This window comes from Bos javanicus, chromosome 17, assembly GCF_032452875.1.
Source record: "Bos javanicus breed banteng chromosome 17, ARS-OSU_banteng_1.0, whole genome shotgun sequence".
Taxonomy (NCBI): domain Eukaryota; kingdom Metazoa; phylum Chordata; class Mammalia; order Artiodactyla; family Bovidae; genus Bos; species Bos javanicus.
This window is the reverse complement of record NC_083884.1, coordinates 71,187,485-71,209,468: the sequence shown is the minus strand read 5'-3', so window position 1 is coordinate 71,209,468 and position 21,984 is coordinate 71,187,485. Positions and strand designations below refer to the sequence as shown.

The 21,984-nt window shown below is 45.0% G+C and overlaps 1 gene segment (V, D, J or C); it reads right to left on the bottom strand.

Moving 5' to 3' along the window:
• Window positions 1-17,566: 17,566 nt before the first annotated feature.
• Window positions 17,567-18,333, bottom strand: LOC133229127 (immunoglobulin lambda variable 1-40-like). The segment is given in 2 exon segments: window positions 17,567-18,114; window positions 18,224-18,333. Coding segments are annotated over 2 exon segments (579 nt in total).
• Window positions 18,334-21,984: the final 3,651 nt, after the last annotated feature.

Sequence of the window (21,984 nt, the reverse complement as noted above, 5' to 3'; positions counted from 1 at the left end):
TCTACCTTCTTATAACTTATAGTCTATTTGAGAAAAGACACTGGAAAATATATGCACGTATAGGTCGGAAAATATGTCGTAACACATGAGTAAGTGAAGGTAAGTCTCCCTGGAGAGATCAAGGAGAGCTTTCCAGAGGAGGCAAAATCTGAAAGTTGACCTTTGAGAAAGACCAGACAGACACAGTGGGGATGTGGGGAGGGAAGTTAGTCAGATGGTTCTTTCTGGACAAGAGGTCATCCTGCATAAAGGAAAAGTGTTGTCTGATAACTAAACGTGACTTGACTTGATTGGGCCATAAAGTAGGGCTGAGAATTTGGCTCACCGAGGCTGAAAGGACTGAAAATATGTCAGGAGTCTGGATGTGATGTTTTAGCTGGTGTGTATGACATCTGAAGGGGAGCATACTCATAGTTTAGGATAACTGAGGATTAGAGGGGTCTGGACAGAAGAAAAGGCAAAGGGAAGTGGAGCCCCTAGTTCAGAGAGAAAGTGGGACTTTCCTAGGACTGAAGGAAAAGATATTTTCAAGAAGGAAGATGTCAGTACTTTGAACGGATGGGGAGGGGAAGGTTACTTGAAAAGTGTGTGTGTGTGTGTGTTAGTCCCTCAGTCGTGTCAAACTCTTTGTGACCCCCATAGACTGTAGCCCCCCCCAGGCTCCCCTATCCATGGAAATCTCCAGACAAGAATGTTGGAGTGGGTTGCCATTCTCTTCTCCAGGGGATCTTCCTGACCCAGGGATTAAACCCTGGTCTCCTAAATTGCAGGCAGATTCTTTACCATCTGAGCTACCAGGGAGGCCCACTTGAAAAGTGCTCCTATGAAGATGTCAGTGGAAGATCCTTCCTGACATTAGGCAGAGCCCCTCAAGGGGTGATGGGAAGGGAAGTCCTCCTGCAGAGCTGGAGGGGCAAGTGGGAGATCCAAGGTAGAGCAGTAGACCACACCCCCGACCACCCATGGAAGATCCTCCGAGGAGCAAGCAACCCATCTGTGCAAATAACGTTTAAAAAGGACAGGCGGCCAGGTCAGAGAAGCAGGGCAGCCGAGACCTTGTTTATGCACAGGAAGTGGCATTTGGGGCATCGGGCTAGAGGACCAGGCTTCTTGCTGAGGCCAGAGTTAGCAAAAGAGCTTTTGACTTCAGCTCTTTCAATTGCTGCCCTGGCCGGATTGCTGCCTGTACTTTCACCTCAAGAGACTGAAAAACAAAGCAAACCAGCTCAAGTCAAACTGAATTTGCAGCCTAACAGTGGGGCCGCAGGGATCAACAGCCCAGCAGGCCACCCGTGAGTGTTTCTTCACTCTGCAACCCTCTGAAAGCCCTAAATTTACAAGACAAAGAAGATAAACTCCATCTCAGGAGAAGGTAAGGGGTGGGGCCTATAGTCTCCTCAGTTCAGTCGCTCCGCCGCGTTCAACTCTTTGCAACCCCATAGACTGCAGCACGCCAGGCTTCCCTGTCCATCACCAACTCCCGGAGCTTGCTCACCTAGCCGGGGCAAAGCCACAGAAGAGCACGGAGTCCACCACACTGTGAAGCCTGGGCTCTGTTGCTGGGCAGATCACATCTCCCTGTTTAGATTCAACAGGAGTAACACAGGTTGAGCCTCTGTGTTCAGTGCCCTGTCCTTGTAGCTGAGTAACTGACAACTTGTGGGATGGTCACAAAGGGAACAGGCACCCACAGAGATGCGCACACTGTAAGAAGGCATCCACTCAACACTTCAGCAACAGGAATTAGAATCAGTGAGACAAAAGATCAAGATTTAAAGAAGTGTCATGTCTTCTGAGATACAAGGAAGAAGAATGTTAATAAACTGTTAAGAGAATTTTTTTGCATCAAAGGAGATACAATTGTCCTCAGTGCCTTGTGTAGCTTACTCCCTCACCTCCTCAAATATTTGCCCAAACATCATCTTCGTGTGGCCAAGAGACCAGATAATTTAAAATTGTGCCCCCATGCCAATCCTTGTTCCTTTTCACTGCTTTATTTTTATCCAAAGCACTTTTCACCTTCTCACATGCTGTACAATTTATCTTTCCAGTCTGTTTCACCCTCTTACAATGAATTCTCTGTGAGGTCACTTGTCGGAGTCCAGCTCTGGCAGCCAGGGAATCAGCCTGAAGAGATGAGCGGTGTTGGCAGAGAATGATGTAGCCTCTGACTCAAGGTAGGAGACACATGTTTATTTTAAGCATCAGGTCTTTTTTTATATTTTGACAAAAGCATTAGGTCAGAGGTTTTACATTTTCAGTTCCCCCTCACCCAGATTTATTATTTCCTTGTTGTCCTTCAAACAGAGTTCTTGTTTCAGCGATTCTCTCAGAATCCTGTTTACTCGTGATTACATTGTAACTCATGGTTATGCCTGGGCTGTATACCACATTCTTCAGTTTATTTTTTATCTTTTTAAATCTTGTTTGTCCCTAGTATCTTAAGTTCATTATTTCTTAAAAAGGCTTTTAGCTATTTTTAATTATTTTTAAACCAAAGCTCAGCAAACTTTTTTGTCATAAACATTTCCCTCACAAACAGGTCTCAGATAACAACTTTTTCCATGGCCTCAAGCTGTGGCCTACGTGTTCATCTTGGGACATTTTTGTAAAGATCTTTGAACAAATGTCAATGGTTACTTATAGATTATTTTTTGGGCACAACTGCAGAAGGCTTTGTGCTTTCTCATGTTTTTCTCAAGAACAATAAGCACCTTAGCATTCTTTCCAGCCAACTCAACCAAAGACAGGAAAGAACAAGTCAGAATCACAAGACCTAACTCCTTCATCTTGGGACCGTGCCTGTGGGATGAGGAGAGGGGGTTGGGGCCGTGCCTCCGTTTTGTCAGTAATGTCTAACATGGCTCCTGACATCTCCCCTTTTCTTATTTTTTAGAGCATAAGTATGAAACTCAGTAGATAAAGCTGAAACACTTTGGTTGAGTATTTTGAAAAGGCATGGGGCTATTACACAAATCAGAACCAACAAGCATAAGCACATGGCGGCATTAGTCGTTATTGTAAAAAAGGATCTATGGGAAAGAGATCCCTCCAGATTTTTAAAAAGGGAATTAGAAAGCCATTGGGAGGAAAAGTCAGACTCCACCTGCTTCATACTCTGAATGTCCTGATGTAACTTAGAAATATCAATACTAAAATCTGAATGATTTTAAATGCCTAGAATATGGTTCCTAATGTGTTCCCAAGAATGTACAGAACCATTCACTTGTAGAGGGGTAACGCACATCCATTTAAATTCAGCATGGCACTTTAAAGACAACTTAATTTTTAAATTTGTAATTTCTTGTCCTATAAGCAGGACTGCTTCTTCTAAAGCATTGACCTTATTTTTAATTTTCATATACATAATTTCCTGTGTAGTAAGAGCTATGGAGACATTTTTGGACAGCTGATCAACAGATGAGGCAGTATGTACTTCTTTTGACAGGGCAACAGCAGAAACCATAACTGAAGCAATTATGGCAATCAAGGCAGTTATTCCCACAATCAGAGCTGCAATAAATCTCTTAGGTCGAGAAATTAAGCCATTAAGTTCAGACAAAGCTTTCAATGCATAATCATCAAACCAGTGTCCCTCTAATTTTACAGGAACCATCAAATACGGTGGTTGTTTTAGAATCATCACAGCCTTATAATTACTATAATCATTCCCATCGACACAATTTGATATAAAACAATTTACATATTCGACATTATAAACAGTTTCTCCTTCAAAAACTCCCAAATCATTCCGATTTCTGGCCAACAAAAAGGCATAAGGAGAATGTATGCAGGCCTGTACAATACATCTTTGTTCATTTAAAGGTCTATGTAAAGTCACAGGTGCCATAGCAGCCAATGTTCTCCATAATTTAGGCTGCATGGGACCTGTTCCATTGAAACTCACTAAAGGAGAAACCCATCCATTAACATGCCACATAGTAATTGCTAAAGGATAGGGGATAAATGAATCATTCTATATAGATTTATAAGGTTCTTCAAAAATCAGGTTTAATCATTGATCCGAAAGATAGGGGCACCCCCATTTGATCAGAGAATGTCTGGTGGCAACAATGGGAATAGATAACTTTAGGGTATACATGCATTCTTTCCAATGAGGAAAGCCAGAAATTTAGCTTATGTTTTCCCAGGCCTGTAGTCCTTCTTCATCAGAATCCGGAGGGGGGAGTGCACAGCTTGGAAAGTCCTTTAAATGAGGGGCTGCCTGTTTTATGGCATCATATTGTTTTTCTTGCGCCCCCGGCATCAGCAGCTGTAAAGACCAAAAGTCTCTCTTGCCTTTGTTTCTTGGAGAATCAGAAAGCATGCCTTTCAAGGAAGTGTTAACACATCCATTTAAAACCGGAGCTGATCCTTGTAAGGAGGAAGGTATGGCAAAGCAAATAGGTGGATAAACGGACACGCCTGAAAAATTGAAGGGAGCACTGACCACTGTTTTAGCATTATTAGGATAGATGAAAGCCCCGCCCAAAAGATGAGTATCATTAACAAAAACACAAATGGGCTCATTCATCTAGTCAACAGGCTGAAAAGAAGGTGGATTAGGCAAATAGTCTCAATGAACTTTTTTTGTGCTGGAGGGCCTCGGCTGACAAGCCAACACAGCAAGCATAGCCACAAACATTACCGTAGGAGTGGCCTCATGTCTCCTCCTTTCTATTAATTTTTCAGCCTGTTGAGTGAGATGTTTTAGCTGGCCCCATGTTGGCCCCATGTTGGAGGTAGTTGTTTGAGTACGATGACGGCAACGAGATGTAGCAGAATACGGTTGGACTCGATCAGCATGTCTTTCTTGAAGCGCCAGGTGTCTGAAGCGATGTACTAGCGGTGAAGCCTCAGGTGAAGGGTCACTCACATTTTGGCTTTTTTTTCCTACTCTCTCAGGTCCAGACTCGATGAGCTTTTGATCTCTCTATCTTTCCTCGGTCCCGGACTCTAGGACTCCAGGGATCTCAGTGACCTCGGGGGTCTTTGTGATCTTGGAGATCTCATGGGACTGGACGTGTCGAATCAGTCTGTCAGGAGAAGTGGAATCTTGTGAAAACACACAAGCATACCCTCTCTCACAAGTTAACAGTACATCTGGCCCTTTTTACTCTCTGGTAAGGAGGTCTTTTCACTTGACCAGGGGCCGAGTCATAGCCCCTTTAGGAAAACAAACAAAGCATGATGTAGAACATAATGTGGAGAGGAATATTTAAATTTTCTCTGTCTTAATTTAGCTATCTGATTTTTTAAAGTCTGATGTGTTTTTTTTACTATGGCTTGGCCTTGGGGATTACAAGGTATTTCTGTTGAATGCACTATAGAAAATTGTTGACAAAATCTCTTAAAAGCAGCAGAAGTATAAGCTGGGACATTGTCTGTTTTTATCTGTTTAGGGAGTCTTATTTGGGAAAAGCACTGAAACAAATGTTGAATTACATCTTTTGTTGTTTTACCTGATCTAGCAGAGGCTAATATAACATGAGAAAAGGTATCTACGGTAACATGTACAAAGGACAGTGTTTTAAAGGCCGGGGTATGAGTTATGTCTATTTGTCAGAGAGCATTAGGCCTAAGGCCTCGGGGATTTACTGTTAATGGTAGAGATGGATTAGATGTTGGGCAATTTGGACATAACTTAACTATTTGTCTATGCTTTTGAACTGTGGTGTTGGAGAAGACTCTTCAGAGTCCCTTGGACTGCAAGGAGATCCAACCAGTCCATTCTGAAGGAGATCAGCCCTGGGATTTCTTTGGAAGGAATGATGCTAAAGCTGAAACTCCAGTACTTTGGCCACCTCATGTGAAGAGTTGACTCATTGGAAAAGACTCCGATGCTGGGAGGGATTGGGGGAAGGAAGAAAAGGGGACGACAGAGGATGAGATGGCTGGATGGCATTGCTGACTCGATGGATGTGAGTGTGAGTGTGAATGAACTCCTGGAGTTGGTGATGGACAGGGAGGCCTGGCGTACTGTGATTCATGGGGTCGCAAAGAGTCGGACACGACTGAGCAACTGAACTGAACTGAACTATTTGTCTAGCTGTCTCCCTAGGGATTTGAAACTCATATCTTAAACCAGTTGTATTTTGATGGTGAATTTTGTGAGAATTTTTGGCCTTGTCAATCTTTTTATGTAAGTTTAAAGCAATTACTATAGTTAACGTATCTGCCAAAGCATTTTTTTTATGTAAAGCACCGGGCAAGCTGAAATGGGCTCTAGTATGTCCCACAAAATATTTTTTATTTCTATGTTTAATTTCTTTTTGTAAATCAAATAACAAGGAGAAGATGGTAGTCTTATTTTCCGGAATATTAGCAGTCTCAATATGAGGAAACAACCCTACAATATATCAGGAGTCAGTCAAAAGATTGAAGTTATGGTCTCTTAAAGGTTGAAAAGCCCAAATAACTGTTCTTAACTCAGCTCTTTGGGCAGATGTCTCTTCAGTTACCTGAACATGGTGTTAGGTAGGTAGAATAGGGAAAAGGAGTCCAAAATGGTGGTGGCTAAAAGACAAGGAAGGTCCGAGGACCAGAGTGAAGACTTTAGGCAGAACAAACAGCACTCCTGGCTAAGCCCAATTTGCATAGGGCAGGCCGAGGTGGAGGAAAAAGCATATAAAAGGAGGAGCCAAAGCGCTTTCTCTCCCGCCTGCGTGCGCTCTTTTCTCTCTCTCTCTCTCTCTCACTCTCTCTCCTGCTATCTTCTAAATAAAATAGAGCTGTAACACTGATTTGCCTAAGAGCTGTAGCACGGTTTGTCCAAGACCCGAGAGTGCCGAGGGCTTTAATGTCCATTGCTCCAAATCTTTGTTGTGACGAGACAAAGAACCAGGGAACATACACTCGCATGACAATGGGATTTTCCATTAAAAATTGTGACTGTTTTACCATTAGAGGAACCATCTGTGAAAACTAAAGTTGCCCCCTCCAAAGGTTGAATAGAAAATTTTTTTGGAAAAATCACAGAATGTGTTTTTAAAAAATGTAAAAGGGGGCTTGAGGGCAAATGAAACAAAATTTGACCCCTGAAATCTATCAGGGCAATTTGTCAATCATCACTATTTTGTAAAAGAAATTGTAGTTGATCATTATGAAATGGAATCACTATATTTGTTACTTCTTTTTATAAAAGTTTTACACTTTTTTTTTTTACCTTTTATAATTAATTGTGTCACCAAGCTGGGATAAGACAAAACTATTTTTTGAGGGGTCACTGATGGAGCCATTCTAATGGGCCTTTTTGTCACAAGCATCCTATAGGTGTATGTTTTGTGGCGAGAATAATTAAATCCCATCTTCTGATAATATTAATCTTAATTAACTGATCATGTAAAGCCTCATTCACTTTAACAAGAACTAACTGCCTCACTAGTCAATTTTTTTTTTAGAACTGGGATCAGGATCGCCCTTTAAGCAATCAAACAAGGGCTTTGAATCTGTAGTAGTCAGTCTTAAATGTGGGCATATTCAATTAATATCCCCTAATAATTTTTGGAAATCATTTAAAGTTAGTAAAGGATCTCTCTGTAGCTGTAAAGGGCATGACTCACAGTATGGGTATTTAACACCCTCCCTAAATAAGAAAAAGAAGGATTTACTTGTATCTTATCTGGAGCTATCTTTAAACTCCAGTTTTTTAAGGCCTTAATTAATTTAGATAAGATTTGTTGTAACAAGGCTCTATCCTTATGGGCAGCCAAAATATCATCCATATAATGTATCAAATATAGATCTTTATACTTTTTTTAAACATTTTGTACAGCTTGATCCACAAATTTTTGACACAAGGTGGGGCTATTTTTTATTTTCTGAGGCAAAAACTTTCATTGAAACCCTATAAAGGGCTGTTTAAAATGAGCTGAAGGGAGACTGAAAGCTAACGTTTTACAATCTTGAACGGCCAGGGGGATGGTAAGGAAACAATCTTGTAGATCTATAATTATCACGTTGTATTTAAAGAACACAGTTACTGGGGAATGGAGACCTGGCTGCAGGGTCCCCATGTCTTCCATCGTTGTGTTTATAGCTCTCAAATCTTGTAACAATTTCCATTTTTTTGGATTTTTTTTTTAATGACAAAAATAGGAGTATTTCAGGGGCTATTAGAAGGCTCTATATGGCCGGCTGCTAGTTGTTTTATAACTAAATCTTTAGCTGTCTGTAGCTTTTTAGCTGTTAAAGGCCATTGTTCCACCCATACCGGATCATCAGATTTTTAGGTAATAGGGTCGGCAGTAAGAGCAACAGCCTCTAGGATAAATTTGCATATCTCAAACCTTCTCTATTTTTGTTAGGAACCGTTTCTAATGGAGAAACAATTTCTTGTTGATCTTTACCAAGCCCCTTGTCAAGACTATACCTCATTTGTAGCATTTCGTTAGTAACCTTTTTATCTGGGCTGTATAAAAGCATTTTCATCTGAGATAATATATCTCTCCCCCATAAAGAAAAAGGTAGTGAAGGAATCACATATGGACGAAAGGTGTCTTGTGCCCCCTTCTCATCTGACCTTGTCAAAATTTGTGGGCTTTTAGCAACCGAGGGCACTGACCCTATTCCTACCAAGTCAGCATTGGTCAAATGTGTCAGCCAGGACGAGGGCCAATCTTTTTTAGTAATGTAAGAGACATCTGTTCCAGTATCCAACAGCCCTGACGTGATATTTTCTTGAATTAAAAGATCTTTTAAAGGCCTTGAAGCTGTAATTTTTTGTACCCAAAAGGCTAGATCACTAGATCTAAATCTTTTAAGGCTCCTAGCTTGAGAAGTCAAGGTTTTTCCTGTCTGATAATAAGGTAAAAGCAAAAGCTGTGTTATTTTTTGACCTTTATTAAATTTGTAGTTTTGGCAGGCAGTGAGATCAAAACTTTAATTTCTCCAGTATAATCAGAATCCACTACATCAGGCACCACTGAAATTTCTTGAAGGGAAAGCAAGCTACGCCCCAGCACAAGTCTTACAATGTCCTCAGGGAGGGGGCCAGCCACTCCCATTGGAATCGAGTAACGTCAGGGGTTAATATTGTTGTGGTGGCGGAACTGAGGTCTAGTCCTGCGCTACCTGGGGTTGTTTTGAGGAGTTCTGAGACAGAACAAAGGGAATAAAGGGATTTAACGCGACTGCCCCTGTTGTTGTCTGGGGTCGGGGCTGTCCCTGTTGCCCATTTCCCTGAAACTGGGAAAAATTACTTTTTGTATTTGGGGAGTGAGTGTAGTCTCATCTTTATGGAATTTAGATCTGCAGTCTTTTGCCCAGTGATATCTCTTTTGGCATCGGGCCAAGGTGTCTTTGGAGGGTTGGTTTTAGTCTGTACTGGCACGGCTTGTTGTCTCTGCTTGGCAGGACATTGTCGGCAAAAATGCCCCATTTGGCTACAAGAGAAACACTTTTTATTTGTAGAATCGTTTTCATCAGGGTTAATCTTTTTTCTCATTGCCTGAATAACTTGGGCAGCAGTTTTTCCTCTCAAGGCTGTGGCTAAGGCAACCCCCTGCATAAAGGAAGTTTTTATTTTTTGGCAGGTCTGTATGTAAGTCCAAAGATTTTTTTTTTTACTTTTAACAGGTCTAAGCAATGTCTTACAGGTAGAATTGGCATTTCATAAGTCAATTGTTTAAGAACTATCTCTGTTGGCTCGGTACTCTTAATAATTTTTTTTTACAGCAGTTTTTAATCTGGCCACAAAGTCTTTATATTTCTCATCAGGTCTCTCATATTACTCAAAGTGGATAACTTTTCATCTGAAGGGGGCAAAGATTTTCATGTCAAGATACCTATGGCCATAATCTGATTAAGTGTTTCTTTAGACAACCTTGTTTGGGCTATATTAGATTTGTATTTTCCATGTCTTTTTAATGTCACAGATCCCACTGTCTTGAGCTGTGTATCATTAGAGGTTTTGTTTTCCGCTGACTGTAGTCATATTTTGTCAACCACAGGAGGAACTCTCCTCCAGGAAGGCAAGCCTTTGTAACCGTTTTCCAATCATATGGTGTCATCTGTCTTTTAGCCCAGGCATGTAGCAGGGTGGGTGTATAGGGGGAGGTGGAGCCATAATCACGACAAGCTTGTTTAAGCTCTTTTAGTAGCTTATAAGGGACCGGTTCCAGTTTTTTTCTTTTTCGCTTCCCCCTTCTGTTTTGGTAAAGACTACTGGGAAGGCCATAGAGAGTTTCAAGTCCCCCTGTTGTTTCGCTTTGTTTTTTTTAGCCTGGGTGAGACCTCCCTGAGGGTTTTTTTTTTTTTTTCAAAGAGCAGCTCTGTATATTGTGTATGTATCTGTTTCAAAAGCTCCTTTGTTTCCAAAAACTTTTTATCTTCCTCAGCCTCTGGCAGTCTGTTTCAAGAACTCCTTTGTTTCAGAAAACTCTATCTTTTTCAGCCTCAGGCAATGTTCTGGGAGGCTTTGGGGGCAAAGTGGGGGAGCTTCTGGGCCCTGGGAGGCGCAAACAGAGGCTGCAGCGATTGCCTTAAATCAGAAAGTGATGGATAAGTTTTTAAAGGTTTGTGTAGAGGAGGAGGGGCCTCACTAGGGTGCCCAGCCGCAGCATCCTGCAAGTCTTCCCCCTCCTCCGGAGGTAGAGCACAGTCTCCCTCCTTCTCTTCGTCAATGGCAGAAAACATGATCTGTGCAGAAGGTGGAGACCCAGCATCCACGGCTGTAACCTCTCCCATAGGCTGTCTAACAGCCTCATGTCGAGGGTCCAGGACGTCCCTAATCATATTCTACAGAGCAAAAGCATCTACAGGAATCTTTTTTGGCTCATGTAAAGTATAAAACAAATGTAACTGATCTCTAACCTTAGTCCAGGTTTTAGATTTACAGTGCCCTCTCAGGAAACCATGGGCATTGTTCTTGGACAAAAATTAGAAATTTAGACAGTCTTCCTTTGCTTACCTTAATGCCTCTATGGGCTAACATGCGAAGTAATATTTCAATAAACATTTGTCTATTTTTGGATGTAGAGAGACCCATTTTTCTAGAGAATATTTTAATTTTTTTTGTACCCTCTTCACCCTGTCTAAACTTCAGAGGGGTGCCAGCCACCCACAGGTACAATCCTAACCGCTCTGGGTTGCAGTCACGAAGTTACTTACTCTTCAGATGGCCCACGTTGGGCACCACTTGTCGGAGTCCAGCTCTGGCAGCCAGGGAATCAGCCTGAAGGGATGAGCGGTGTTGGCAGAGAATGATGTAGCCTCTGACTCAAGGTAGGGGACTACATGTTTATTTTAAGCATCAGGTCTTTTTTTATATTTTGACAAAAGCATTAGGTCAGAGGTTTTACATTTTCAGCTCCCCCTCACCCAGATTTATTATCTCCTTGTTGTCCTTCAAACAGAGTTCTTGTTTCAGCGATTCTCTCAGAATCGTGTTTACTCGTGATTACATTGTAACTCATGTTTATGCCTGGGCTGTATACCACATTCTTCAGTTTATTTTTTATCTTTTTAAATCCTGTTTATCCCTAGTATATTAAGCTCACTATTTCCTAAAAAGGCTTTTAGCTATTTTTAATTATTCCTAAACCCTAAACTCAGCAAACTTCTTTTGTCATAAACATTTCCCTCACAAACAGGTCTCAGATAACAATTTTTTCCATGGCCTCAAGCTGTGGCCTACGTGTTCATCTTGGGACATTTTTTGTAAAGATCTTTGAACAAATGTCAATGGTTACTTATAGATTATTTTTTGGGCACAACTGCAGAAGGCTTTGTGCTTTCTCATGTTTTTCTCAAGAACAATAAGCACCTTAGCATTCTTTCCAGCCAACTCAACTGAAGAAAGGAAAGAACAAGTCAGAATCACAAGACCTAACTCCTTCATCTTGGGACCGTGCCTGCAGGATGAAGAGGGGGGTTGGGGCCGTGCCTCCATTTTGTTAGTAATGTCTAACGTGGCTCCCGACAGTCACTTGTCTGTATCCTCAGCACCCAGAAAGTGGCCCAACTCATAGTGGGCATGGAATCAATACTTGTTGAGCTAGATCAGCATGAAGAAGTACATGAAGAAGTAGAAGGGATATGGGGATTAAGGATAAGGAATTAACCTACAGATTTATAATCTAAAAAAGCAGGACAAACTGTAAAAAGGAAGGAAGGAAGGTAGAAAGGGGGAGAGAGAGGAAAGGAAGAAGAGAAGGAAGGAAGAAAGTGTCAACTACAAATTGGCACTTACCAAGAGCGTTGCCACCAACTGAACAACAAAGGCATTTGCCATCAGCCTCCACGGAGACCGAACCCTGTGTATAGATGGAGACCCTCAACAACCCCCAAAGCAGTTCAGGGTGGAGTGAGGCACTCCGTGCTCCAGGGAATCTGGTGGGACAGGTCTTTAGATAGTTGGATGTTTTTAGGAACAGATTTTATGATCTCAATCCTTGCATCTCCTCGTATCTAGAGAGGCACTAACTCCCTTCATGGTGACATCAGATCCTCATGACTAACAAAAAGCCTTTTGTAAAACGAGTGCTTCATGGTATTGAACTTGCCCTTCACCAAAACCTTATAATTGACCTTGCCCCACTGCCACTCTGGTGGCTCAGATGGTAATGCGTCTGCCCACAATGCGGGAGACCTGGGTTCGATTCCTGGGTCGGGAAGATCCCCTGGAGAAGGAAATGGCAATCCACTCCAGCACTCTTGCCTGGAAAATCCCATGGATGGAGGAGCCTGGTAGGCTACAGTCCATGGGGTCGCAAAGAGTCGGACACGACTGAGCGACTTCACTTTCAGCACTGCCGCTTTGGAGCAGTCTCTCAGAGCTGTCAGAGATGCCGCCTCCGGGCTGCAGTCCTCATTTTGCCCCAAATAAAACTTAACTCACAACTCTCAAGCTGTGCATCTTTTTTTTTAGACAACAAAAGGAAGAATAAAAAACCATATTGTGTCAACCTGGATTTGTAATAACAAATGACACTGATGGAGTGAGGTGCTAGGGACTGGGCACTGGGAGTGGAGCCAAAAGGACTGAGAGTTCAGTTCAGTTCAGTTCAGTTGCTCAGTTGTGTCCGACTCTTTGCGACCCCATGAACCTCAGCACGCCATGCTTCCCTGAGCATCACCAACTCCCAGACTCCACCCAAACCCATGTCCATTGAGTCAGTGATGTCATCCAACCATCTCATCCTCTGTCGTCCCCTTCTCCTCCCGCCTTCCATCTTTCCCAGCATCAGGGTCTTTTCCAATGAGTCAACTCTTTGCATCAGGTGGCCAAAGTATTGGAGTTTCAGCTTTAACATCAGTCCTTCCAATGAACACCCAGGACTGATCTCCTTTAGGATGGACTGGTTGGATCTCCTTGCAGTCCAAGGGACTCTCAAGGGTCTTCTCCAACACCACAGTTCAAAAGCATCAATTCTTCAGCTTTCTTTATAGACAATATACTTAAGCTTTAAACATTGCTGAACAAATTTAAAAGTACTGAAATTCAAAGATTTTATTATGTGACCATAAAGGACTTAAATGAAAAGTAAATAATAGAAAGCTTTCTGGAAAACTAACCTCAAAGTATATGAAAATTTAAAAGAATCAGGAAAAAAACACAAATTTAGAAAATATTTTGAATTAATTAAAAATGTAAGCAAATTGTATTGTTATGTATATTATGGACTATAGTTAAAGCAGTGCTTATAATATACACCTGTAAGGGTTTATTAGATAAGAACAGAGGTCTAAAATCATTTGTCTTAGCCTTTGTCAGTGAGTCAGTTCAGTTGCTCAGTTGTGTCTAACGTTTTTCGACCCCATGGACTGCAGCATGCCAGGCTTCTCTGTCCACCACCAACTCTCGGATCTTGCTCAAACTCATGTCCATTGACTCGGTGATGCCATCCAACTATCTCATCCTCTGTCATCCCCTTCTCCTCCCGCCTTCCATCTTCCCCAGCATCAGGGTCTTTTCAAATGAATCAGTTCTTAGCATCAGTGGCCGAAGTATTGGGAGTTTCAGCTTCAGCATCAGTCCTTCCGATGAATATTCAGGACCGATTTTCTTTAGGATGGACTGGTTGGATCTCCTTGTAGTCCAAGGGACTCTCAAGAGTCTTCTCCAACACCACAGTTCAAAAGCATCAATTCTTGAGCGCTCAGCTTTCTTTATAGCCCAACTCTCACATCCATACATGACCATGGGAAAAACCATAGCCTTGACTATATGGACATTCGTTGGCAAAGTAATGCCTCTGCTTTTTAATATGCTATCTAGGTTGGTCATAGTGTTTCTTCCTAGGAGCAAGCACCTTTTAATTTCATGGCTGCAATCACCATCTGCAGTGATTTTGGAGCCCAAGAAAATAAAATCTCTCACTATTTCCATTGTTTCCCCATCTATTTCCCATGAAGTGATGGGACCAGATGCCATGATATTCGTTTTCTGAATGTTGAGTTTTAAACCAACTTTTTCACTCTCCTCTTTGACTTTCATCAAGAGGCTCTTTAGTTCTTCTTCGCTTTCTGACACAAGGGTGGTGTCATCTGCACATCTGAGGTTATTGATATTTCTCCTGGAAATCTTGATTCCAGCTTGTGCTTCCTCCAGCCCAGCGTTTCTCATGATGTACTCTGCGTATAAGATAAATAAGCAGGGTGACAATATACAGCCTTGTCATAGTCCTTTCCCAGTTCCGATCCAGTCTGTTGTTCCATGGGGCTACCCACTCCTGTATTCTTGTGTTTCCCCTGTGGCTCACCTGGTAAAGAATCTGCCTGCAATGTGGGAGACCTGGGTTTGATCCCTGGGTTGGGAAGATCTCCTGGAGAAGGGAAAGGCTACCCACTCCAGTATTCTGGCCTGGAGAACTCCATGCACTATACAGCCCATGGGGTCGCAAAGAGTTGGGCACGACTGAGCGACTTTCATTTTCACTTTCACTGTTGTTCCATGTCTGGTTCTAACTATAGGTTCTTGACCTGCATACGGATTTCTCAGGGAAGGCACAGGGGCGATTTAGGTCTCCCTTCCCTGTGGGTCTGGAGCGCCGTGTTAGTACTACTGCAATATGTAGCAGAGTAATAGTCAGCCTTGTCCTCAGCCTGTAGCCGAGATTAGCAGGAGCCCTGCCTTCACCGAGGTGTCTTTGGATCCAAAGAAGTGGCTGGGGACCCTGGAACCCTGGTGCTTATTGGAGTCTGAGTAACAATACAGGGGTACCAGGGAGGACTCCCTGGCTTCTGCTGGTACCAGTTTATGTAGTAGCTGCCAACATTGTAGCCACTGCTCAGGGTGCCGGTGAGTTTGGCTGATGCTCCCAGAGACGCAGAGAGGGTGGCTGGCTGAGTCAGCACAGGCTAGGAGAGGGAACCTGCAGACACAGACACAGAAGAGATGGGGCAGGAGCTGCAGGAAAGGTTCCCAGAGTCTGCACGCCAGGGGCTGATGAGGCTGGGACTGAGCCCTGGTGCCCGGGGCCTGCCTACCTGTGCAGAGAGAGAGGAACATGAGCAGGAGAGGAGTCCAGGCCATGGTGCTCACAGCTTCCTGGTTCCCACAGTGGGGCTGGGCTGCCCCAGGCCTCCTGTTCTCCCCCAGCCTCTGCCAGAGGAGGGCTGCAATGCAAATGGGGTCCACCCAGGGCCCGCCCAGCCCCTCCCTGAGTCCTGCTGCTGGAGCTCCGCTCAAAGCCCAGACTCACGGGGTGGAGGGGAGTTCCCTCTTGGGAGGCCCTGGAGGAAGCCCCTGCTGAGACCACACACATCCCTGCTCAGGGGACTCTTCAGCCAGAGTGGACACACTGCTGAGTCCCCCCAAGGGCTCAGGCCCCGCCCCCAGCCCAGCTCCTGAACTGAGAGTGCTCCCTGAGCAGCTGTGCCTGGACTCCAGGGCAGTCCTACATAGCCACCTGCTGGTAATATGTGGGAAATAAAAAGCAAAACTAAACAAAAATAACCTCTAGAATTGAGGTAAAATGCACACTTTTCTACGATAATGGTGGGTCTAGTAGAGAAAACAAGTAGGAAGATTAATTTCCTTAGAAAAAGATGGAAATTTTACTATGGAATTACTCCACAAAAAGACATAACATGTATTTACTCACCTGAAATATGTAACAAACTTGAGCCACTACATTGTTCTAATTGATTTGCATTGTATGAATGTCTTTTTAAAAACCTTACAAAAGATGTATATTTCCTAGTTCTTTAAGAATTTGTTAAAACTTGTACAGATACCTGATAAAATATATAAGAGGAAAAATTACAAACCACTAACATTAAATATTGATCAAAATCTTGTAATCAGAAAGTTAACAAAAAATTCCAATACCAAATTTAAAAAGTTGAAACTGATACCAAACGTTGTTTTTTCCCATCTACAAGCTACCTTTTATATTAAGATGTATTAAAAAATAAATTTAGAACCAATAACAAATGAATGTAAAAATAGAAACACCTAGACACAATTGTAGTATTGCTAGTCCATACTCATTTACATACATGTAATTTCGTGCAGGAGGACTTAATGTTTCCATTAATTGGGAAAATTAAGGGACAAAAATAATGCTAATCAATGTAAAGTGAAATTATGGTTTTGTAATCAGATTAGATGTTCTGGTACATTAGCTGTTTAATAAAATTCATACAGTTATTTTCTTTTCTCAACAGGTGTTTACGAGATTCATCTCATATCAAACGAAATGTTCATACTAAATCCTTTTCCTATTATTCTAATGCATGGATGATTATGTAGTGGAAAACAGGAAAATAGGTGACGAGAGGAACTGGTAAAGGACAGAACCATCAGCACCACCCTTGAAGGAGGGTGAGAAGCTGACAGGAAGCATGGGTGCCCCACGCCCTGTGTCCAGATGCCAGGAGCAAAAGGCAGGGCAAAGGCCTCCAAACCCACATCCCGTCACTTTCCCTAAAGGACAGTCTTGGTTCAGGAGTGAGGACACGAAGGGAGGGGTCCAGGTCGTGGAGGAGGGCCCCCAGGACCCTGCTCTTGAGGCGAAGTTGTTGACATGGAGAAAGTCCCTCCCCTGGGTCTCTTGTCCTCTGTCCAGGTATCACTGTAGGTCAAGTTTACTGACATTTTTGTTGTGTAATTTCCCATCCATTCTACCTGGACCTCAGGTCTAGGCACTGCCCCCCCGGATAGAGAGGCGGAAGTAAGAAGCAAGACTGTTGCTCACAGCTGAGAGTGCTCATGTACCCTGGGGCCCAGGTGCAGGAAAGTCACTCTCCAGGGAGCACCCTGCTTCCCATGTGGGCAAAGGCCAGTGGAGGAGGTTCCCAGGCTGCCTGGCCAGGAGCCTGGAGCCCTGGGTGAGCCTGAGAGGCTGTCACAGGAAAGGCAGGAGCAGCATCCTGGGCCTCAGCTTAGCCCAGTGATGGCCAAGGAGCCTGAACGCCAGGCTTGAGGCCAGGGAACCAAGCAGGGACCCCCTGCGTCCACTACTAGCCTCAGAGAGAAGGAGAGCTGCTGGGACCAGGACACATACTGGATGCTCTGATGAGTCCAGAGTCAGACAGAACTGTACTGTGTTCCTCTGGTTCTGACCTGACCCATCATGGACTCTGACCCCAGGGCACCTGGCCCTGGTACTGGGGATTTCTGCTCAAGTTGAGAAAATCAGACAATGTGTTGCTGCCAAGGAAAGCTGGAGAACGGGTGAATTAAGACAGATGTGAACAGATTTTTCCGGACCAAGTTCCCTGGTGTGATTCTGGACCCAGTCTTAGGCCAAACAGACAAATGAAGTGGCTGCCTTTGCAGAGGATGTTTCTGCCCCCAGAGCCCCGACTGTGAGAGGAGAGCAGGTTTTTGTCGCACTTCCCTCCTGGCCTGGAGCACTGTGGGAGTATTAAGACTGAGGTCAGCAGACGCACAGTAATAATCAGCCTCATCCTCAGCCTGGAGCGAAGTGATGGTCAGGGTGCCTGTGTTGCCGGACTTGGTGCCAGAGAATCGGTCGGGGACCCCCGAGGGTCGTTTGTTACTATTATAGATCAGGGTTCTGGGGGCCGATCCTTGGAGCTGTTGGTACCAGCTCACACCCAAAATCCCGATGTTGTTGCTGCTTCCGGTGCAGGAGATGGTGACCGTCTGGCCCAGGGACCCAGACACGGAGGGCGGCTGAGTCAGCACAGCCTGGGCCCAGGATCCTGGAAGGGGGAGAGACAGAGATGGTGACTCTGGGGTCCAGACACGAGAGCAGGGAGCAGGGACCGTGTGTCTTCCCAGGGCCCATCCCCTGTCCCCGCATCCAGTCACCTGTGCAGAGAGCGACCAGGGTGAGAAGCAGAGGGGACCAGGCCATGGTGCACACGGTCAGGGCGTCCTGCCTTCTGTGGCCCCACAGCTGAGCAGAGTGTCCCCACAGCGCTCTTTCCCCTCTTCATACCCTGAGAGGGGGCGGGGCCTTTCATGCAAATCACGCCCCTAGCTCTCTGACCCCGCCCAGCTCTCTGCCCCCACCCCTTAGCTCTCTGACCCCCCAGCTCTCTGACCCCTCCCTGGGCCCCGGGTCAGGTCCCTGTGCTTGAGGAGGGCAGAGTGTGGACTGGGGCGGGGCTCTTGGGGCCCAGGTGTGGGAGGTTCCATCCAGGAGCCCTGAGCAGTGGTTGCCTGACAGGGTCAGGGCCTGGGCCCCACTCTCACCCCACTAACCACCTCAGGAATGGCCCTCGAGCGCCCCCTGGTGTCCAGGCCCAGACACGCTTCCTGTGACCTGGTGACCAGAGCCCTCAGGGGACAGCTCCTGACCTGCTCTGTGCACTGTCCCCGCCTCAGAGCTCGTTCAGAGGCCTCCTCTGTATCCGCTGTGACCTCAGGGACCCCTGTGTGCTCCCCTCAGGCCCCTAAGACTGAGTCTGTCCATGGCTCCCTGGGCTGCTCAGGGTCAGGACTGAGAGGGCTTCTGGGGCACAAGTTCCTCTCGCATCAGGATCAGGTCAGGCAGTGCTGGCCCTGGGGAGGCCCGTCCCCTTCTGGGCAGGATAGCGGGTCCCTCCTCTGTGTGTCCCCTCCCTGGTGGCCGGAGCCCTGCTTCCTCTGTGTGTCCCCTCAGCTGTGAGGAGGAGGGGCCTCTTCTCTGTTGAGGTGGGAAGGTGTAGGGGGAGAGGCCAGGGATGTGACTCTGGATCCCTAAACACCTGGATCTTTACTGTGTGTGAAGCTTTCCACACAGTGGACCCCCATCGCTGTGTCCTCTCTTATGAAGTGACCCCTCCTGGGCGTCTCTCCTGCAGGCACAGGGCACAGGCTGCAGGGAGCAGGGCTGTAATACTCATCGCACTTTTTGTTGAGACTCTGAAAGGCCCTGAACGGAGTCTGTTCCCAGGGAGCCTGATATGTGGTGGGTGGTAGGACCACCCATCCCAATCAGTGGGTCCGAGAAGACACAGTTCAGGGAAAGTTTGGCTGGATAAGAATGGCCTGACTGTAGTCTGTCCTGCGCTGCACGAGTGTGTTACACTGTAGGTGTGCCTTTGAGACTTTTATAAATATTTATTTATCTGTTTTTCTGGGTGGTGTCTTAATTGTGGCTTGTGGGATCTAGTTCCCCGACCAGGGATGAAACCAGGCTGACTGCACTGGGAACCCGGAGTCTTAGCCACTGGACCACCTGGGAATTCCCTGAGACAGTAAATGTAGGAAAATATGTTAATGGATTAGAGAAAATTCTAAGGTCATTACTTTAAATACATGCATGAGTTTAATTGAAGGACAATCTATGCTTATTTCAGTTTTTCATTGACAAGAGTTCCATATGTGAAATATGATGATCTTTGTAAGTTTATTTTCTTATTAAGAAAATATTAAATAAATGACACAAGGTGAATCTTCTGAAAATTTTTATTAAATGAAGTAAAACTTAATTTTTACACGGATATTTGCATTATTAATTTTGGGGGGTCTGAGTGAAGCAGAGCAGGAACCAGCCTCTTTCTGCCACTTACAGCTTCTGCACTGCAGGAGTTTTATTCTGATGAGGAAGGTGTGTGTCAGAACGCGGCAGTCTGAGTGGTCAGAGCCGTGGGTGAGTCTCAGATCTGAGATGAGGGGCAGTACATGACAGGTCAGATCTGCTGTTCTCTGGAAGCTCAGAAGTGACCACAGGAGGTTAACCAGAGTTAGACACGGTCCAGGCAGAGCAGCAGTGGCAGCTGCGTGAGGGAGGGCACAGGGCTGCCGTGGGCCTGCAGCACCAGGTGAATGCAGTGTTTTGGGGACAGTAGCAGTTATAATCAGCCTCAGCCTCAGGCTGCAGCCCAGAGATGAACGGGGGCCCTGCATTGGCTGAGGCAGCCTTGGATCCAGAGAAGTGACTGGGGACCCCGGAGCCCTGGGGCTTATCCGAGTCTGACTTGAACATCAGGAGGTCCTGGGGAGGGCTCCCTGGCTTCTGCTGGAAACAGGACATTTGCTAGCCATCAACATAGACCCACTGTTCAGGGTGCAGTCTGGGAGTCTGGCTGATGCTCCCGGAGACGCAGAGGGAGAGGCTGGCTGAGTCAGCACACGCTGGGAGAGGGAACCTGCAGACACAGACACAGGGGAGATGGGGCAGGAGCTGCAGGGAAGTTCCCAGAGTCTGTGCCCCAGGGGCTGATGAGGCTGGGGACTGAGCCCTGGTGCCCGGGCCCGTCTCTACCTGAGCAGTGAGAGAGGAACAGGAGAGGAGAGGAGTCCAGGCCACGGTGCTCACAGGACCCTGGTCCCCACAGTGGGGCTGGGCTGCCCCAGGCCTCCTGTTCTCCCCCAGCCTCTGCCAGAGGAGGGTTGCCATGCAAATAGGGGTCCACCCAGGGCCCGCCCAGCCCCTCCCTGAGTCCTGCTGCTGGAGCTCAGCTCACAGCCCAGACTCACGGGGTGGAGGGGAGTTCCCTCTTGGGAGGCCCTGGAGGAAGCCCCTGCCGAGACCACACACATTCCTGCTCAGGGGACTCTTCAGCCAGAGTGGACACACTGCTGAGTCCCCCCAGGAGCTCAGCCCCGCCCCCAGCCCAGCTCCTGAACTGAGAGTGCTCCCTGAGCAGCTGTGCCTGGACTCCAGGGCAGTCCTACATAGCCACCTGCTGGTAATATGTGGGAAATAAAAGGCAAAACTAAACAACAACAACAAAAATATGGAGAAGGCAATGGCACCCCACTCCAGTACTCTTGCCTGGAAAATCCCATGGATGGAGGAGCCTAGTAGGCTGCAGTCCATGGGGTCACTAAAAGTCAGGCACGACTTAGCGACTTCACTTTCACTTTTCACTTTCCTGCGTTGGAGAAGGAAATGGCAACCCACTCCAGTGTTCTTGCCTGGAGAATCCCAGGGACGGGGGAGCCTGGTGGGCTGCCGTATGGGTTGCACAGAATCGGACACGACTGAAGCGACTTAGCAAACAAAAATAACCTCTAGAATTGAGGTAAAATGCACACTTTTCTACAATGATGGTGGGTCTAGTAGAGAAAACAAGTAGGAAGATTAATTTCCTTAGAAAAAGATGGAAATTTTACTATGGAATTAATCCACAAAAAGACATAATATGTATTTACTCACATGAAATATGTAACAAACTTGAGCCACTACATTGTTCTAATTGATTTGCATTGTATGAATGTCTTTTTAAAAACCTTACAAAAGATATATATTTCCTAGTTCTTTAAGAATTAGTTAAAACTTGTACAGATACCTGATAAAATATATAAGAGGAAAAATTACAAACCACTAACATTAAATATTGATCAAAATCTTGTAATCAGAAAGTTAACAAAAAATTCCAATACCAAATTTAAAAAGTTGAAACTGATACCAAATGTTATTTTTTTCCATCTACATTTTATATTAAGATGTATTAAAAAATAAATTTAGAATCAATAATAAAATGAATGGAAAAATAGAAACACCTAGACACAATTGTAGTATTTCTAGTACATACTCATTTACATACATGTAATTTCGTGCAGAAGGACTTAATGTCTCCATTAATTGGGAAAATTAAGGGACGAAAATAATGCTAATCAATGTAAAGTAAAGCTTT